General features: G+C 40.7%; 1 protein-coding gene across 2 annotated transcripts in view; it reads right to left on the reverse strand.

Moving 5' to 3' along the window:
• slc12a2 (solute carrier family 12 member 2) overlaps positions 1-17,528 on the reverse strand; it is a 64,163-nt gene extending 46,635 nt beyond the window's left edge. For both annotated transcript variants that reach the window (XM_079860865.1, XM_079860864.1), the window contains exon 1: positions 16,082-17,528. In XM_079860865.1, coding sequence (XP_079716991.1) covers positions 16,082-16,609 — 528 coding nt within the window. In that variant the 5' untranslated portion in view covers positions 16,610-17,528. The remainder of the gene's footprint in view (positions 1-16,081) is intronic.
• Between the last annotated feature and the right edge of the window lie 2,587 nt (positions 17,529-20,115).

Genomic DNA, 20,115 nt, shown 5'->3' on the forward strand with positions numbered 1-20,115 from the left:
AGGAGATCAATAATATTGTTGAATATTAAATTAAATGTCCCCAACAAAGCAAGCCAAAAGCCAGAGGCGACAGTGGCAAGAACCCAAACTCCATCAGTGACAGAATGGAGAAACACAGCTTGGGAGAACCCAGGCTCATCTAGTGGACGTTCTCCCAATCTGAAGCGGTGTCAGATCCACCCCCCCATCCCCCCATCCCCCCATCCCCCCATCCCCCCATCCACCATGGCATGGTACCTGGGGAAATAGAAAAATCCAAATAAAGCCATCCAATCAACAAATAAAACTGAACTTTGAACTTTAGTTGACATACGGCATATGTAGCGTCATAAAACTGAGACGTACAAATACCACGCCATAAAAGTTATGTTGCAAAATGTCCAACAGTACACTATGAATAAAATAATCTAGCAAAAAAAATAAGTAAAAAAAAAAAACTAGCTTGAAAAAAATATTTTATTAGGAATCAGTTTATTATTTTGTGTGAACTAAAGATACACTAAACATGTTTCTAACAAAAGTGGTTTTGTTGACCTTACTTGGATTCAAAACTGGTCCAAATGTTGTCCTAATTTTATAAATTAAGCAATCTGAACAAACAATTTTGTTGCACAATATTGTGCAAGTTCCCAGCATGCATTGCAGCTTATAAAAATGATGTGGTAACTTTTGCCCTGTCCAAATACCCACACTTGCGGTCTTGACCACTTGTCTACTTGCATGACGTATTTCCTGCATTTGGCCCGAGTGTTCAAGTAGGCGTGAAAACTGCAAGTGTGTGTGTAGATCTCTAGATTACCTGATGTAAATCTTGCAAAATATGCAAGTTTTCACAGAGCTTTTATTTTTTATTTTCAATACTTTGCGTTTTAAAATAAACTTGTAAATGTCTGTTCAGTAGTCGCTATGTAACAGAAGACACAGTTTTAAAATTGTGGTGCTTCTAATTAGCCTAAGTGATAAAAAGCAGTTCAAAAGAACATACTCTACTTATCACTTTATGTTTTGCTACCAAATTATATGTATATGTGTTGACAACAATCCATGTCAAACTATTAGTCTGTTCAGTAGAAGATCTACTAGGCAGACTAAAACAAATTCAGCTACTTCTCTGTGACAAGCACTCTGGGACACTTACACCAAACACACACACAGCTCAGGATAATCCCACCGGTTTCTCGGTTCACACTAAGCTTAGGCATGAGCGCACTAGTGTCCGCAGTCTCCCGTGTCTTCAGCACGGAGCGCTCATGAAGCTCTGGCGGGACACACTGTCCTTCAGAACACTCACGCCATGCAAATGAAGGGGATATTGTGCTCTGATGTTCTCGAATGCTCCTGAGATATCGGCAGTGTTGTTTTCTCAGGGAGGGACGCTGATGGACTGATCTTAAAGTAAATAACATCATTAACCATTAGGGTAAACAGAAGACCCATTTTACCCATGCGACTCCAAATGCATCATGGAAAACAATCCCACCACAGTTTCAATTAGTATGCGGTGAATGGGTCGCTGTTCTGCTCATTTCATTACGGTTTAAATCTCAGATCATGGGAATGAGCCAGAAGCGGCTCTAAACAGGAAGGGAGCACTCCGGCCCATCCCGAATCTGAGCCGCTCCGTCAGGTCAGGCTCTACAGAGAGTGTGTGTGTCAGGAAACATTACCATCGCGCACGTGTACGCCGCCTGACGTCACACGAAGAGCAGCACATCTCTCAGATCTGCCACATGTGTGCACTCTGGGAAATGTGCTGACTTCCTGTGCGTGTTTATTTATCGAGCTACTACCACATACTTTCTGTGGGGGGACGGGGGAGGGCTTTTAAACGAAAGCAGAGGTCAGAGGGCTCGACGCCAGTGTGATATTACTGTACTTCACCACAGAGCTTCCACATCTGGCTGTGTAGATGTTACGTGTCTCTGAACCAGATGACGCTTTCATGGATGACTTTCATGGATGACATGATCCCATGTTTCAAACTTTAGTTAGTGTGTAATGTTGTTGTTAGAGTATAAATAATATCTGTAAAATTATAAAGCTCAAAGTTCAATGCCAAGCGAGATATTTTATTTAACAGAAGTCGCCTACAAAAAACGGCTGGATTGGACTACATCCCTGTACTTCCTTCTTTAATGACATCATTAAAACCGTGTTTTGACTAACCTCCACCCACAGGAACACAGGCGTATTGATGGCAAACGACAGACGTGGTTGATGTTTATCTATAATCGGATACCGCAAAAGTTTAATTCGAAGTTGTTAGTTTGCTCTGTCCATTTCACCACGGACTGTTTTTCTAACCTGGGATAATATCAAGCAGGGAAATAACCTTCTCTCAGCGTTTCATACTGACGAAGGGGGCAATTTCAACTATATTCCAGCAAGCGGTAAGTAGTGATTTACTATGGAAGTAGCGATCAACTTCACATCGTTTCTCTTAGTAGGATGAAAATAATCGTACTTAAACTGTGATTAATATACAGAAAGCGATCAAAGAACAATCCCTTTCCAATCGGCCAAGCTGTCAATCACACAGCGCGAGTTTATCTGGACACTTGCCAAAACTCGTTATGAAATCAATGACGCTGTTAAAATGCACAACGAAGCTCTTACTGTATTTATATGCCTCATGTTTGCATTGGTGAAATCATTAGTGAGAGTGCAGAAACTGCGTTGCAATAAGATCTTTCACGCGATCAACAGACTGTCATCTGCTCAATGCTCATAACTGCAACCTTTTATGTGATTGAAATAGATCTAAATACTTAAACTTCTCACGATTCGTTAATCCCGATAGCTGTAATAGTAAAAACGTATAATAGCTGTAATAGTAAAAGTTTTCCAGATAGTTCCACATGTAATGCCAGATATTTCATATGCAAGCATGTCAGCCAATCACAGCAGAGGGCGTTTACACTGAAGTCTCACAGCAGCCAATCACAGCAGAGGGCGTTTACACTGAAGTCTCACAGCAGACACGCCCCTTCAAACAGAGCGTTCAAATCAGGTGATGAAATCAGGCTAGGAAAAATGCCTTTTATTTCTAAATTATAAAAAAAAATTGATCTAAAAAACATACTAACATTATAAGGGCACCCCAGGAAACATTATAAAATAATAAAATTATCCATGGAATGGGACCTTTAAAATTTACCATCAACTCCACAATGAAAGCCACGCCACACAAAAACTACAGAACCAGTCAATATATCACACACACACACACTAACATATTTGAGTATCAACATATCAAGTAGGGCTGCCCTCGACTAAAGATTTTTCTAGTCGACTAGAAGTTGTTCTTTTAAGCGGTTAGTCGACTAATCACGTGTATATTAATAAGCCATATAAATCATAATAATGAGCCTTTAATTGCATATATATAGATGTATTTCTCATGTCTGTGAGGCAAGTATACACTGAGGTGTTTTTTTTCTTTTTTCTTGTTCACAGAAACCGAGACGGCAGAATGTGCACCCTGTTTGTTTTATTTATTTTACAAAGCCACAGCGTTTTCTTGTTATGAGTTTCAAATGATGTATTACTCTTATCTGTATGACCAAAACATTGTATTTTAAGTTGAAAAAAATGCAAGTGTTCCTCATTTGTAAGTTGTATTGGATAAAAGAACGAATGGAAATGTTTGAGCAGCCCGGCATTTCAACTTTCTGTCTCAGCTGTGGCTGTTTCATTAGACTAGTTTCATTATTCGATTAAATGAGAGTAATCAGACTCTGATCTAGCCTTCAGCAGCAAAGACAGTTATGAGCCATGTTGGGAAGGTTAGACCTCATAAACATATAATTGAAAGTGAATAGACAAACACTGTCTGTGACAGGAAGTTTCTTAAAACCGTGTTTGCAACAGCATCGGTCTTGATTTTAATCAATGAAAACTGGAGAGAGACTGAAAGTGTTTATATCAGGTGAAAAATTAAAGGGCATTAGACAAAAGCCAGAGCAGGTCATTACATTTTCACCTGAATGTATGAAGGTCAGTTATAAGGTCAGTTCTTGATTCCTCTATTTGAATCTAAGAAAGTAAAAAAGCACTGAAGTTCACAGCTGGTTTAGAGGTTTTCTCCACTCCTCCTGTGTAAATGTGAATGGAAGAGTTCAGTGGCGTGCGAGGTAAGCTCATCTCATTCAACAAAGCAGCTCATTGTTGCTGGATCTACTCGGGCCCGATCACAACTGTAACTGAAAACGATCGAAAAGCCCCCAGCAAACCCACAGCGCCCAGTTCAGCTCATTCAGCACGCCACATTAAGCGCCAGGGCTCATCTCCCAGAATTCATTCATAAGAGATGAAAAAAAAAAAAAAGTATTACATTTCAGTAAGAGATCTCTTAAAAGCTTGATGGAAACATTGGTTTGAAGAGAGTGTGGCATTTTCAGGAGGGCTGGGGAGTAGCTTTAAAAAAAAAAATTACAAAAAAAAGATAAACAATTACTCAATTACTGAAAATCAACTTAACAGCACACGTCATTTGTCAAATTGTGCAACACTCACTGGTTTAGACCTTTGTGAAGGTCTAAATTTAGTTTTAATCATTGTATTGCCAAAGAAGCATAACATTATTAATCAGGAAAATAAGATTTTCTTAACTAAGTGATGAAATGTTGAGTACATCCTCCAAACGGTTACAAATAAAACTGGTGCGAGTTAAAGGCAGTTTGATCACCAGCCCGGTATCGGCACGTTCACACGACAGTGGTGCTCTCAAAATGGAAAGGTTTTCTTTTGCCTTTTATTGCATACAAATGACAACATTGTCAAAACGATCCCCGTTCACTTCACACAGATCCGTGAACAACTAAAACGCGGTCTTATTCATGCCAGGCCAGTAGTTGGCGATGTCACTTGGTAAACAAAACCCTACACCTGTAGACTGAACCCGTAATACGCATGATGTCACCATTTTCACAGTTTCTTTCATAGACCAGTGAATCATTCTCAGACTTAAAAAGGTCATGATGCTTTTTAAGATTTTCCTTTTCCATTAGTACGTAAGGTACCCGTTTGAGCACAAGATCTCATAAAGAATTATCCTAACAGAGCACGGATCCAGACCTGCAAAACACCTCGATCAAAGCTGCCGATATCAACTCAGCAAATGCATGTGTCACAATGAAATATTAGCGTAATGCCAACCCAGAGGCATATGCTAAGAAATAAGGTAAGGCTTCAGTGAACTGTCCTGTTGACGCCTTGTCGTCAAAACATTTTAAAATCATACAGGTCACTTTATTTGACAAATTAAAATTGTGGGGTAACTACCACTATACTGTTATACTGTAACTATACTGTTATCGGCTGTTAAACAACATGACTCCACTGTGCACATGAACACAATAATGAAGGAGTTGTAATGTGCAGGTCACATGGATGCTGTGGCAGAGTGCATGATGGGAAGGCTGCTGTGTGTCCGGAGCGTCAGATGAAGACACTGATCTGACAGACGTGTCAGAAGCACAGTGACGGCCAGCAGACTGAGCACTCAGAGAGAGACCGGGACCAGCGCTCACAGGCTCGCGTCTCCAGCAGAGAGTCATGCTCGCCCCCACCCCCCCGCTCACCACTACACCACATCACCATCCTTAAAGGGGAAGTTCACCCCAAAATTAAAATTAGCACATGATTTACTCACCCTGAAGTCATCCTAGGTGTATATGACAGTTATCTTAAACAATTTCCTGGCTCTTCCAAACTTTATAATGGCCATTTCTGTTTTGAAGTCCATCAAAGTGCATCTATCCATGACTAAAGTGCTCCACACGGCTCCTGGGGGGGGGGGGGGGGGGGGGGTGTTAATAAAGGCCTTCTGAAGTGAAGCGATGCGTTTGTGTAATCTAGTCCGGCAGACGGCCGTACGCGAGTCGGCTTGCTCCACAAGAGTAACTCGTGCCACGTGTGATGTAGGAGTGTCGTAAGCTTTGACGCCTCTCGCGGTTCGGACAAACAGGGCTGGGAAACAAACTCAAGCTCCTCCCACATTTCGCTTTAAAAATTCTCGTTTTAGACTTCTAATTCGTGACTGGTGTTTTGCTCTATTCTCTGCGCTTCCGCGTTCGTCATTACATCATGCGTCGGGTCATGGGTGACTCGCCGTAAATCGATGCGTCTGCCGGAAGCTACTTATTTTAATTTATAAAGTTTTAAATATGGATATTTTTCTTAAACGCATCGCTTCAGAAGTCCTTTATTAAACCCCCTGAGCCTTGTGGAGAACTTTAACCATGAATGGATGCGATTTGATGCTCTTCCAAATAAATATACCTGCTGACTCCCATTATGTAGCTGGGAAGAGCAAGGACATTTTGTACTATAACACTGATTGTGTTCGTCTGAAAGAAGAAAGTCATACTTTTGAGGACTTGAGGGTGATCATCATGGGTAACCATTTCTGGGTGAACTACCCCTTTAAATAGACACAAGCAATACAAGTAAATACACACAAACGCACATCGGAGAAGTGATAATTAAATGTCACAGTTTCGGTCGAAAGCACACTATCTTGTTAGTAGCAGAAGTTCTGCTGTATAGAAGTTGTGTGTGTGTGTGTGTGTGTGTGTGTGTCCCCGCTGGGCCTGACCTCAGGTTTGATGGAGGTAACGTGTGTGTGTGTGTGTGTGTGTGTGTGTGTGTGTGTGTGTGTGTGTGTGTGTGTGTGTGTGTGTGTGTGTGTGTGTGTGTGTGTGTGTGTGTGTGTGTGTGTGTCTCCCCGCTGGGACGCTTCCCTACGCATGATTAGCGGCGCTCAGGAGACAGACACGTGTCACTATGGAGACGCTGCGGGACGTGATCATGAAGATCATGACGAGTGCCCTTTCACCTGATGTTTCTGGCCCGTCCCAGCATCCTCATCTAGTGACACCAGAACCACGGTCACATGACCTGTGCTGAGATCACGTCACCATCACACACAGAACCAGCTGACGGTCCTCAAGCACACACACCAGCTGTGGCCATCTTGGCCAGAAGACCCCAGCTTCCATTCATATTTTGATAGACATATTTTCATGTCATGTTTTCACTTGTCATTTGTCAACATTCATTTTTGTAACAGTGTTTTAATGAAAGCATTTGACAGACACGCCCCACTCAGAGAACTCGTTTTTGAGATTGATCAGTACTAGAAATGAAAAACTGACAAAATGCCTATCCTTCATGTTTAGGTTTATTTTTTAGTATATTTATTGACATTTAATCTAAAACCAGATCTGGCAACACTCCCCCTCCTACGCCAAGAGAAACAGACCGGAGTCAAACATGGTCAGAGTCAAGACTCGCTCCTTTATATACCTTACACAGACAGAAACGAGACGTCCCTGACGTGTGCAAGCATGTCATTAAAAGCTCGTTTAGTCTCGTTCTGCACATACTGCGTGGAATACATTCAGTTGTCACGCGTGTCACAGTAAATTCCTGAGCTGTGAAGGGGGAAGTGATGACTTCAGTGTGTATCAGGCCTTACATTACAGGACTGACGCCTCAAGTTTAGGTCAGAGAAGCTGTCCGACTCTGACTGACCCTCGTACTACTGAGAACATGTGGATGGGACTAACAGACTAACAGTTGACTCTGTAATTATACAACAATATGAAAAAAAAATAAAAAAAATCAACATCTCACTGATTCTCTAACTAACTGGATATAATTTCCTATTAACGCTTCAGAGAGAGCGGTTATCATGTACAGTGTGCGTAAAGTATGAAACCGCTCCATAAACAGCCTTTTCAACAACAGTCATTATTTCTGTCTAGCAATCATTCAAATGATCACAGAAGTACTAGAATAAAAGTGTATTGCTCGGATTAAACATGGATGTCTACGGTAGAGATCAAAATAGAGCAAATCACCTTTTGAAAGTAACTTGGTGTTATTTGTAACAATTGTATCATTGCATGTGTCTTTGAATCATTCAAGATCAAAAACAATGACGCATCCAGTAATGAAACAAGTGAAGTTTCATATGAATGAAAACATTCATTCAAACCATTTTTTTCCATTGAATTCATTCTAATTAAACATCAGACTGCAGCAAATACAATTGTGTCAGGTCCCCTAGTAAATGACATTATTTTATTTAGTTGTCTGTTTAGAATCGTAGGACTGAAACCATAAAATAGTGGTTCTCAATTTCCCTGAGTGAAGCCACGGGTTACTGAGACTGTGAGCGTCTCGCGGTTAGCGTTAGCGTTAGCACCACATCACCAGAGACGCTTCACAGCGGAGCACATCTGGCCACATGTGGCTTCTTCCACCCTGAGGGAAGTGAGTTTCACAGATATTACACCCCATTTCTCATCAAAAATCATACAATACATACAATCGCTGCAGTTTCCAGCTGACATGAACGCTAGAGGCAGTAAAACAGCAAAACAAATATTCTTCACAGTTAATTATGATTACAGGGGCAAATTATGGATTAATAAAAACTTATTTTTGCGTGATTCCTTACACAATACTATGTTGTGACCTGTAAACACTTTTGCCATAGTACATGATTTGTAAACCAATACATTTTGATGTTTGCATCACCTAACCCGCTCCATATGTGTGGCGTTTCTTATGTAGCAGACTTGCTAACAGCTCACCCGGTACGAGTCCCGCAAGCTTACATGGCATGGATGCTTCAGCAAGCGTTTTTATGTCACGTTTGCTTTTGTTACACTATTGGGTGTGTTTAGGGCTTAGTGTAGGTGATGCATCATTTTCGAATGCGATTGACCTTTAAGTGCCACTCACTGGACATTCACTTCAGAACTGTACAGCAACCTACGTAAATATCGATCAAACACATTCATCGGTTTCAAACTGAACACGCTTTTAGCCACTCACTGGACCCTCCACTCGAAACGAGCAAGAGACCATTCTGCAGAAAAGTATTTCCAATGAGCCTGTCACAATAAACGTGTCTTTGTTTGTCCCTCACAGCATCAGTATTTCAACATCTATTTCCGCTCAGTCACACTTCTGAATAAATCCGCCCTGACAGGACCTTATCACTCGTCAATATCACGCTTCCGTGATCAGTGTGTCCATCGTACGCCAGTCACACTACCAAAACCTGCCACACTTTCAGTGTTCTTCAACAGAGCCAAAATAAATGAATGATTTGGTGTTGCTCTAATGAAGTACTGAAACTGTTCAAGAAACGGCTGGAAAACTGGACTGGAGTGTCGAGTGTCACAGCGTTCGTTTGACAGCCATAAAACACTCACTGACGCACACATCAATATCTGTTTAGATTCACTGCCAGCAGCCAGTAAAACACTTTCCATTCAGTCATGGATTTGTTGTACAGTGCCGTCCTGTGTGTAACTCCAACAGGAAAAAGCTTCGATCTGAAAGCATGAGGACTTTAACATGACTTTACTAGTGTTAGCTTTACGTAACATGCAGAGCAGACCACTCATCTAAATGTCCATCTCACTGGTTTGATAAGAGCCGACAAATAGAGGAATAACATCAGCCACTTCACATGACAAACTTGACTTCTGAAATAGTGCACAAACACGTGCTTCACATTATCTGGACGGGATTACAGATGATTAATTGACAACCATTAATGGACAACAAGAAGAAAATAGCTTTGTAAAATTCCCCACAGATTAACTTCATTCCAAACTATACAAAACCACTGAACAGATGTATTTATAGAGCATTGTTGTGACAGCTGCTACACAAACACAGGGCAAACCAACACACAACACACATTCACTGCAATTACAAGAGCCTTTCGAGGCTTTGGCACCGGTTAGTAGCTCTGACAGGAACTAGCCAGGACAGTTCGCCGACAGATGAGGACGCCGTGATCGGAGCTGTGCTACGTGCGTTCGGCCAATCAGTGCACACTAACGTCACTGGTAGTTCCTATAGTGCTGGTTTACACCGACTCTGAAGTAGAAGTTAATTTAGTTCTCCAAAAGAAGTTCCTAGAACTAAAATCGTTCCTAGTTCCTGTGGTGCGAACACGCCAAGTACTTCTGTCATTAGATCTAGGAACTATGAGAAGGTTCCTCCGGTGCGAAAGCCCCTTTAATCTGCTTGCAGAGCCATGACAATCTGGGTCAGAATCTTCTAGATTTGGATCGCCCATGTTTTGCTATCCGGTATCTGGTAATCCATTTTAGTTTTGTGCCGGTTTTTCAGAGCAAAATAGGACTGGATCACCCTGATCCAGATACTCACTTTTTCAGTTTACCAAATCTGGATCACCAGCTCCACATGGGGTTTCATGCACAATGTAGGCTATATAGAGAACAACAGGTGGAAGAGTTGACTTTAAGTGCTTTATTTGGAGAGAAAGAAAACAACACAAACAAATATCTCCTTCCATTTTCAATTTCCTTTCAACAATCAGACCCTTATGGAGGCACTAAAGGGACATGGTTATGGGGGGAAAATATGAAATGAGAGAACAATTATAAACTTTAATGCTTTGGCGTTCTCTTACAAAAGTTGTGTTTTCCCCCCAAGAAGCTTTGCATTCATTCGCAAATAACTCAAGTTTTGATGTATGCAAAGTCTCTTGGGTAATGCAGAAGCATTAAAATGATCACCTCCCATCATCACCATGTCCCTTTAGAGCTTCCGTAGCCCCTCATGTGACCCACAACAAAAACAAACAAATATACATTCAATAAGGGATGCACTTGTTAGAAACTACTTTCAACTGGATCATCTCTGATAATTGTGCCAATGTAGTTTATATACAGTGATTTAAAAAAAACAACTTCAAATCAAGTATATTTTTGTTTGATATTGATGGCTGTTTATGGGGATTATTTTATGGCATCAGAATCTCTCTTTACTGTACTGAAAGGCTTAATATAAAATGCCTACTACTTTATTACTTTAACAGTTATGCTAATCAAGCACACAAAAAAAAAAAAAAAATGTGCCTATATATACACTACATACAAATGTTTTTTTTTTTTACCAGTTTTAAAGTTATTAAATTTCTTCTACCCCCATTTTTTCCTTTTTTCTTTTGAACAACCCATTTTCAAGATTTGACTCAATCCGATAGCGGAAATCCAATCAGATAAGCCTACTTCTACTCCAAAACGCAATTTAATCAAAGATCTTCAAGAAGTGGATTAAGATGCATTCCAGTCGAGAACTGGCCAAGTGTAAACAAAGATCTGGTTGTTTAAGCCACATATGTACATTTGACTCCTCCCAAAAAAATATTTAAAAAAAAGTGTGAGAAAGTGTGATCCGTCACTTATGCTCTCGTTGTTGTTGTTGTTTTTTGTGATGTCAGCAATTCTTTTTTAATTGTATTATGATACGTTGATAATTTAACATGTTATGTGTGTTTGTGTTATGTACGCATCTACAGTAGAAACAAATTTCCTCTCGAGGACAAATAAAAATCTATCTATCTTTTAACGGCTCCAGCCAGACACCACACACGGCTATTGCAACACACATCTTTCTTCACAGATATGGCCCGCTGGAAGGAAGCGTCTTTGTAAAATGTAAAATATCACTAGTCCCCTTCATTAAAGCTCTGCATTCTCCAAGCACTGCAGACTCAAGACGGTGTGTGTGACCGTGTGTAAATACACCGTTAGTGAAGTAACGGCACACCTCAACAAGACACATGAGGAATCATTCAGGACTGGAGCTCAAATGCTGCAGGACTACACAGCATTCGAGGTTTCATCACATCACAAGGAGAACTGGGATTACCATTTCAGTCCGCTCTCAAAAACATTATGATTCTCTTCAGAAGGCTTTACTTTGTTCTGTATCATGATTACAATTACTACTGCAAAAGAAAACTACAGTGCAATCAGAGGATCCATGTCTCAGCACACATCTCACACTGCAGAAAACATGTCTTCTTCCACTGCTGCATTTGATATTATAATATATTTTTATATACACATTATCTCTCGCATCTGTTTATTTGCCTAAGAGAATCGTTCAGTGGCTCTGCTTGAGTCATTAACTCAGAAGAGCTCTCTTTCTCAGGTCAAGCTCAAATGAGTGGAAATGGAAACTACTGCTAAAACACTTATGCGTCATGTACTTCGTCTCAAAGAGGCTTTTCTAAAACTTGGCATCAAAGTTTGTTACAAATGCACTAAACTAGATAAACTGCCAAGTCATAATAGCCAGTGTCGTCAGAGAGCTAAATCGTCATGCCTCCGGATAAAATTGCTCCCTAAGTCCATCAGCAAGTGTGTGTCAGCGCTGTGTGACCAACATGGACACAACATCCGCTGTTCATGTCAAATGAACGGGCTTTTAAACAGACTTACACATTGCAAACAAATCACTTCATGAACAAAGCAGTTGATCGGTCTCAACAGGCTCTCAATGCATGAGAGAAACCAAGACTAACCAGCAACAGACACACACACACACACACACACACTCTCAGCACATCGGAGTCTGGTGTAAGAATGTAAACAGCCTGGCCTTGCGTTTTCATATCAGAGAACTACATGTACAATGATACAGTGAAGAGTCTGATCTTCAGATAACGTTTCCCATCATCACTGTCCTCATATGCACTGCATGCAGTTACTGCGCACACAGGTCCATGTTGACTGTAAAGAGTTATGAAGTATCACACATTTGATATGAACCCTGCGACCTCATTAAATATCAGAAGAAATGAGACTGTCTTACTAACTAGGGCTGTGAAACGATTAATCGCGATTAATTGCATCCAAAATAAAAGTTTGTGTTTACATAATATACGTGTGTGTACTGTAAATACTTATTTTGTATATATAAACACACACACATGCATGTATATATTTAAGAAAAAATTGTTATTTTTATATAAAATGTATATTTATTTATAATACAAAATATATATATACAGTATATATAAGCAACTATTTCTTAAATATATGCATGTGTGTATATTTATATATACAAAATAATTATGCACAGTGCACACACATATATTATGTAAACAAACTTTTATTTTGGATGCAATTAATCGCAATTAATCGTTTCACAGCCCTATTACTAACCATCATTCAATATGTCATCTCAGACAAAACTGGGAGCGATGTGACTAGTGTCTGATATGTGCATTCAGTACTAACCCACTAAACTAGTGTCTGACATGTGCATTCAGTACTAACCCACTAAACTAGTGTCTGATATGTTCATTCAGTACTAACCCACTAAACTAGTGTCTGATATGTTCATTCAGTACTAACCCACTAAACTAGTGTCTGACATGTGCATTCAGTACTAACCCACTAAACTAGTGTCTGACATGTGCATTCAGTACTAACCCACTAAACTAGTGTCCGACACGTTCATTCAGTACTAACCCACTAAACTAGTGTCCGACACGTTCATTCAGTACTAACCCACTAAACTAGTGTCTGACATGTGCATTCAGTACAAACCCACTAAATAGTGTCTAATATGTGCATTCAGTACTAACCCACTAAACTAGTGTCTGATATGTGTGTTCAGTACTAACCCACTAAACTAGTGTCTGATATGTGCATTCAGTACAAACCCACTAAACTAGTGTCTGACATGTGCATTCAGTACTAACCCACTAAACTAGTGTCCGACACGTTCATTCAGTACTAACCCACTAAACTAGTGTCCGACACGTTCATTCAGTACTAACCCACTAAACTAGTGTCTGACATGTGCATTCAGTACAAACCCACTAAACTAGTGTCTGACATGTGCATTCAGTACAAACCCACTAAACTAGTGTCTGACATGTGCATTCAGTACAAACCCACTAAATAGTGTCTGACATGCGCATTCAGTACTAACCCACTAAACTAGTGTCTGACATGTGCATTCAGTACAAACCCACTAAATAGTGTCTAATATGTGCATTCAGTACTAACCCACTAAACTAGTGTCTGATATGTGTGTTCAGTACTAACCCACTAAACTAGTGTCTGATATGTGCATTCAGTACAAACCCACTAAATAGTGTCTAATATGTGCATTCAGTACTAACCCACTAAACTAGTGTCTGATATGTGTGTTCAGTACTAACCCACTAAACTAGTGTCTGACATGTGCATTCAGTACAAACCCACTAAATAGTGTCTAATATGTGCATTCAGTACTAACCCACTAAACTAGTGTCTGATATGTGTGTTCAGTACTAACCCACTAAACTAGTGTCTGACATGTGCATTCAGTACAAACCCACTAAATAGTGTCTAATATGTGCATTCAGTACTAACCCACTAAACTAGTGTCTGATATGTGTGTTCAGTACTAACCCACTAAACTAGTGTCTGATATGTGCATTCAGTACAAACCCACTAAACTAGTGTCTGACATGTGCATTCAGTACTAACCCACTAAACTAGTGTCCGACACGTTCATTCAGTACTAACCCACTAAACTAGTGTCCGACACGTTCATTCAGTACTAACCCACTAAACTAGTGTCTGACATGTGCATTCAGTACAAACCCACTAAACTAGTGTCTGACATGTGCATTCAGTACAAACCCACTAAACTAGTGTCTGACATGTGCATTCAGTACAAACCCACTGAACTAGTGTCTGACATGTGCATTCAGTACAAACCCACTAAACTAGTGTCTGACATGCGCATTCAGTACTAACCCACTAAACTAGTGTCTGACATGTGCATTCAGTACAAACCCACTAAATAGTGTCTAATATGTGCATTCAGTACTAACCCACTAAACTAGTGTCTGATATGTGTGTTCAGTACTAACCCACTAAACTAGTGTCTGATATGTGCATTCAGTACTAACCCACTAAACTAGTGTCTGACATGTGCATTCAGTACAAACCCACTAAATAGTGTCTGATATGTGCATTCAGTACTAACCCTCTAAACTACATGTGCATTCAGTACTAACCCACTAAACTAGTACTAACCCTCTAAACTACATGTGCATTCAGTACTAACCCACTAAACTAGTGTCTGATATGCGTGTTCAGTACTAACCCACTAAACTAGTGTCTGATATGTGTGTTCAGTACTAACCCACTAAACTAGTGTCTGACATGTGCATTCAGTACAAACCCACTAAACTAGTGTCTGATATGTGCATTCAGTACTAACCCACTAAACTAGTGTCTGATATGCGTGTTCAGTACAAACCCACTAAATAGTGTCTGATATGTGCATTCAGTACTAACCCACTAAACTAGTGTCTGATATGTGCATTCAGTACTAACCCACTAAACTAGTGTCTGACATGTGCATTCAGTACAAACCCACTAAATAGTGTCTGATATGTGCATTCAGTACTAACCCTCTAAACTACATGTGCATTCAGTACTAACCCACTAAACTAGTACTAACCCTCTAAACTACATGTGCATTCAGTACTAACCCACTAAACTAGTGTCTGACATGTGCATTCAGTACTAACCCACTAAATAGTGTCTGACATGTAAATTCAGTACTAACCCACTAAACTAGTGTCTGATATGTGCATTCAGTACTAACCCTCTAAACTAGTGTCTGACATGTGCATTCAGTACTAACCCTCTAAACTAGTGTCTGACATGTGCATTCAGTACAAACCCACTAGTGTCTGATATGTGCATTCAGTACTAACCCACTAAACTAGTGTCTGATATGTGTGTTCAGTACTAACCCACTAAACTAGTGTCTGATATGTGTGTTCAGTACTAACCCACTAAACTAGTGTCCGATATGTGTTCAGTACTAACCCACTAAACTAGTGTCCGACATGTTCATTCAGTACTAACCCACTAAACTAGTGTCCGATATGTGTGTTCAGTACTAACCCACTGAACTAGTGTCTGATATGTGCATTCAGTACTAACCCACTAAACTAGTGTCCGATATGTGTGTTCAGTACTAACCCACTAAACTAGTGTCTGATATGGGTGTTCAGTACTAACCCACTAAACTAGTGTCCGATATGCGTGTTCATTACTAACCCACCAGTGCCCGGAGTGTGTGTTCAGTACTACCCCACCAGTGCCCGGAGTGTGTGTTCAGTACTACCCCACCAGTGCCCGGAGTGTGTGTTCAGTACTACCCCACCAGTGCCCGGAGTGTGTGTTCAGTACTACCCCAGTAGTGCGCGGTGCGGCAGTACCTTGTCGAGCTCATCGTGCAGCTCGGAGAGGGTGGGTCTGATGAGCTTCTCGCCCAGCGGAGCCGCGGTCTGCCGGTAGAAGTCTATGTTGGGCACGGCGTCGATGGTGTTGTGCCCGAAGGTGCGGAGGTAGTATGTGTTGGTGTGTGTGTCATAGTGGTGGTGCTGCTGGCCGCCGCTGGAGGAGTGCAGGCTGCCCTCGCTCATCACCGTGTCCCCGTTCTGCGCGCTGTCCGCCGGCGCGGCGTCCGGGCTCGAGGCCGCGAAGTTCACAACCCGAAACCGGCCCTTGGCTTCCTCGCCGCCCGCCGCAGAGTCCCGACGCGCGTCGGATGGCGGCTCGGCGTCGTACGCGGGCGGGGATGAGTCGGAGGCGGTGTGAGTATGCCCATCCCCGGTGGACTCGGACACCAGGTCCACCTGAAAGCGGCTCTGACTCGGTGTGGGACCGGCGGGTTTGAGCGCGTCAGGCTCGGGCGCGGAGAGAGAGTCGCCCGCGCCGGCGAGAGGTGGAGGTGATGCCGACATGACGAGTCAGAAAAGCTCTCCAAAAGCTGATACTGTCCGTTAAAAGTGCCAAAGAGCCGATGGATGTGACTGAACGCGGACACTGATGCTGCAGGAAGACTAAAATAACGCGCCGCGCTTTCCTCCGAACCCGCAGCGCGACGCGCACATGCGGATGCAAATGGAGATCAGCAGCACTTCCAGTCAGAAACTCCTGACAAGTTTAACGCGCTCAGTGAAATATCCTCCGAGTGTACGCTCACAGGGACCTTAAAGACCCAGAAGATGTCCGTGAATCGCGCTTTCCGTAGCTAATGTGCGCCGTGATGCTGCGCGACCTTGCCGCAACTCCTCCTCTCGTGCCCGCGAGGCTCGCTGCGCTTTATACGCGCACTGCAGCAGGGCAGCGATGCTGGGAGACATCGCGAGAGGACGCGCGCTCGCGAGATCTGCCCGCTCCATCTCTACCGATCTCTACAGATCAGGGGTGGAGACTACAGCAGGATCACACACACACACACACACACACACACACACCGACCGGCGGTTGAGAAGTTTTTTTTTGTTTTTTTTTCAACTTTCATAAAAGCTTACAATGACATTTAACATCAAACATAAGACATATATTTGGAAAAACATACAACATATCTTACATTGTACAGAGCAAAACATAAAATTTTACACAAAAAAAATTTAAATAAGAGATGTTTTTATAACACTTCTTATTTCTAGTGATTGAATTCAATGAGTCATGGAATATTTTAAGATCTTTACAAAAAAAATCAGAGGAGGATGTTATATACATTACTTTAGCTTTATGTATATGAAACTTCCCAGGAAGAATTAACTTTAATGTGTATCAATTAAATCTGAGCCAGTGTTACAGTCCAATAAGAAGATCATAGCCTCATCTATTCTGATTATTTTGAAGAATGTATCAAAACCCATCATAGATTCCTGCTTTCAAAAGTCTTCAGAGTATTTACATTTACAAAATAAATGTATTAGAGTTTCAGATTCAAGATTACAAAAACAATTTTGTGGTGAGATGTTTTTTTTAAACTTATAAAAAAATGCATTACATGGATAACACCTGTGTATTATTTTAAAATGATTTTCTTTGACCTTATTTGGCAGTAAAACATGCATTACTTGCTGACCAGATTATCACAATTGAAGGTAGGCTATAGAAGAAGAAAAATGTTTCCATTTCAGAATATCTTGATTAAGACACTTTCTGATGTAAGAGTTATTACACTTCATATCCAAAATATGAACACCTCCAATAACAAGTTTAGGAGTCTGCCGTCACACTGAGTTGTAACTGAGATGCGCTTTCACAAGCTGAAGATTGCTGGAGATGTTTTTAACAACATATGGTAATCTCTACATGTATTCAATCCCTGAGAGAGCAAGACATTGTTGATAAGTATAAATCTCACCAGTACAGTTTAGTAATAATAATAATTTCCTTATAAAACCATTATTTTATATATATACTTTCTCTTTTAGATAATACATGTTGGTTTTCAGTATACGTGTGTGGGGAGAAATGATGTTTAAAGGCTATTTTCCAGTGATTGCTTGTGAAAATTAGATAATTTAATGGGAAGTTTACTACATTTTAAATCACACGATAATAAAAAGTTTAACCCACCACATCTTTTCAAAAAACAAATTGGGAAATAAAACCATATAGAATTATTATGGGCCAAGCAATGTTTCATCCAGTTGATTTTGAACATGGTATTAAGAGCACTGAAATCAAGAATGTTCTTTTCTCCAAATTCTGGCCGTTTGCCCTTGATCTGATGAATGCACCTTTAACCTTTTCTGCATAAACATCAACGTCTTCCTTCAATAAATACAACTTCTTCTCGTCCTGTTCACTAGGAGATGACAGACATGAAATATTATTAATTTCCTTCATGATCGCAAAGCTTCTCGAATCCTTTGCTTTAGAAAGTTGTTTGCCAAACTGTAAAGAGAATTCTCGGCACTCATTTTGAAAAAGTTCCCACTTTGCAATAGCAGAGTATGAATTAACTTTACGTTTTTCGATAATGTTCTTAGTGCCTGAAAAACATGAAGGAAGTTGCAAAAACAAAGTATTCATCTTCCAGCATCCTGGCTGTCTCTGAAACCTGTTACGAACCTCAGATATTTCCAGATCCATCCATGATCAGAGGGGCAGGAGGAACAGGGTTAAAAGAAACTAAAGTCACATATAAGCCAAAGGTCTATTCTAGATTTTTGTGACATTATGAAATATAAATGTATCTGTTTCATTTTTAGAAAAGCCGTTATGGACTTAATTGGTTTGCTTGAGAGAGGAGGCAGAGGCTTGTTGTCTTACAGGTCATAACTGTAACTGTAAGGGTTTGAGTCAAAAGTTCATTTACATAAATGTTTGTTTTATCATCATATTTTTTTAACAAAATATATAGCCAGAAAAACAAGAAAACACACACTGGTTACTATATCATGATGTGAACTTTACTGGCAGATTCCCTTCTGCCTCCCCGATCAATATGGGGATTTTACAAAATTACAATTTAATAACTGTCATAGACAGCAAATATTCTTCCCGCCTACCATTATTATTATGTAACTGTAATGGCAACGTTACAAACAAGTTTTCTTTTTTCTCCTGCCAGCTCTCATTACTATGTTGCTCTCAGAGTTCAGTCTGTGTTAAAGCAGATACAAAGAGAGGCTGATCTTAAAGGAACACACGGAGATGAAAGTCTTCATGCTGGCCTTTTTTAAAGTTACACAACTTTTGAACTACATCTACATTTTCTGAAGTCATTCAATAGCTTTGTGAGATCCCAGCTTAAAGGGATAGTTCACACAAAAATTCAAATTAGCCCATGATTTACTCGCCCTCAAGTCCTCCTAGGTGTATATGACTTTCTTCTTTCAGACGAATACAGTCAGAGTTATAGTACAAAATGTCCTGGCTCTTCCAAGCTTTATAATTATATATAGAGATTTTGAAGCACAAAAAAGTGCATCCATCCATCATAAAAGTAATCCATACAACTCCAGGGGTTAATAAAGGCCTTCTGAAGCGAAGCGATGGGTTTGTGTAAGAAAAATATCCATATTTATACCTTTAAACACTATAATCATTGGCTTCCGGTAACGGCCGTACGTGAGTCTAGTTATGCGTTGGAATTTGTGAGTTAGACCAGTCTGCAAGAGGCCGATATGAACACAACAGACATCCCAAGTCTCCCAGAAGTTCCGGGAGTCTCCCGCATATTGATAGCGGCTCCCTGATACCCGCAAATGAGTTAAAATCTCCCGGAATCTTGAGCGAGCGAGCAAGAGCGCGCATGGGAGACAGAGACTGTGTTCCAAAGTAAACCGTGTATCGCGCGCACGGCAGAGAGAGAGGGAGCGAGTGTGCCTCATGAAGCGCATGTAAGATAGAGAGCATCCTGATTGGCCTGTTTCGGTAAATCAACCAATCAATTGTCAGTGTGGGCGGGCTTTTATCTTTTTTCCCAAACCGAATCAGT

This window comes from Squalius cephalus (genome assembly GCF_949319135.1).
Source record: "Squalius cephalus genome assembly, chromosome: 24".
Lineage (NCBI taxonomy): Eukaryota > Metazoa > Chordata > Actinopteri > Cypriniformes > Leuciscidae > Squalius > Squalius cephalus.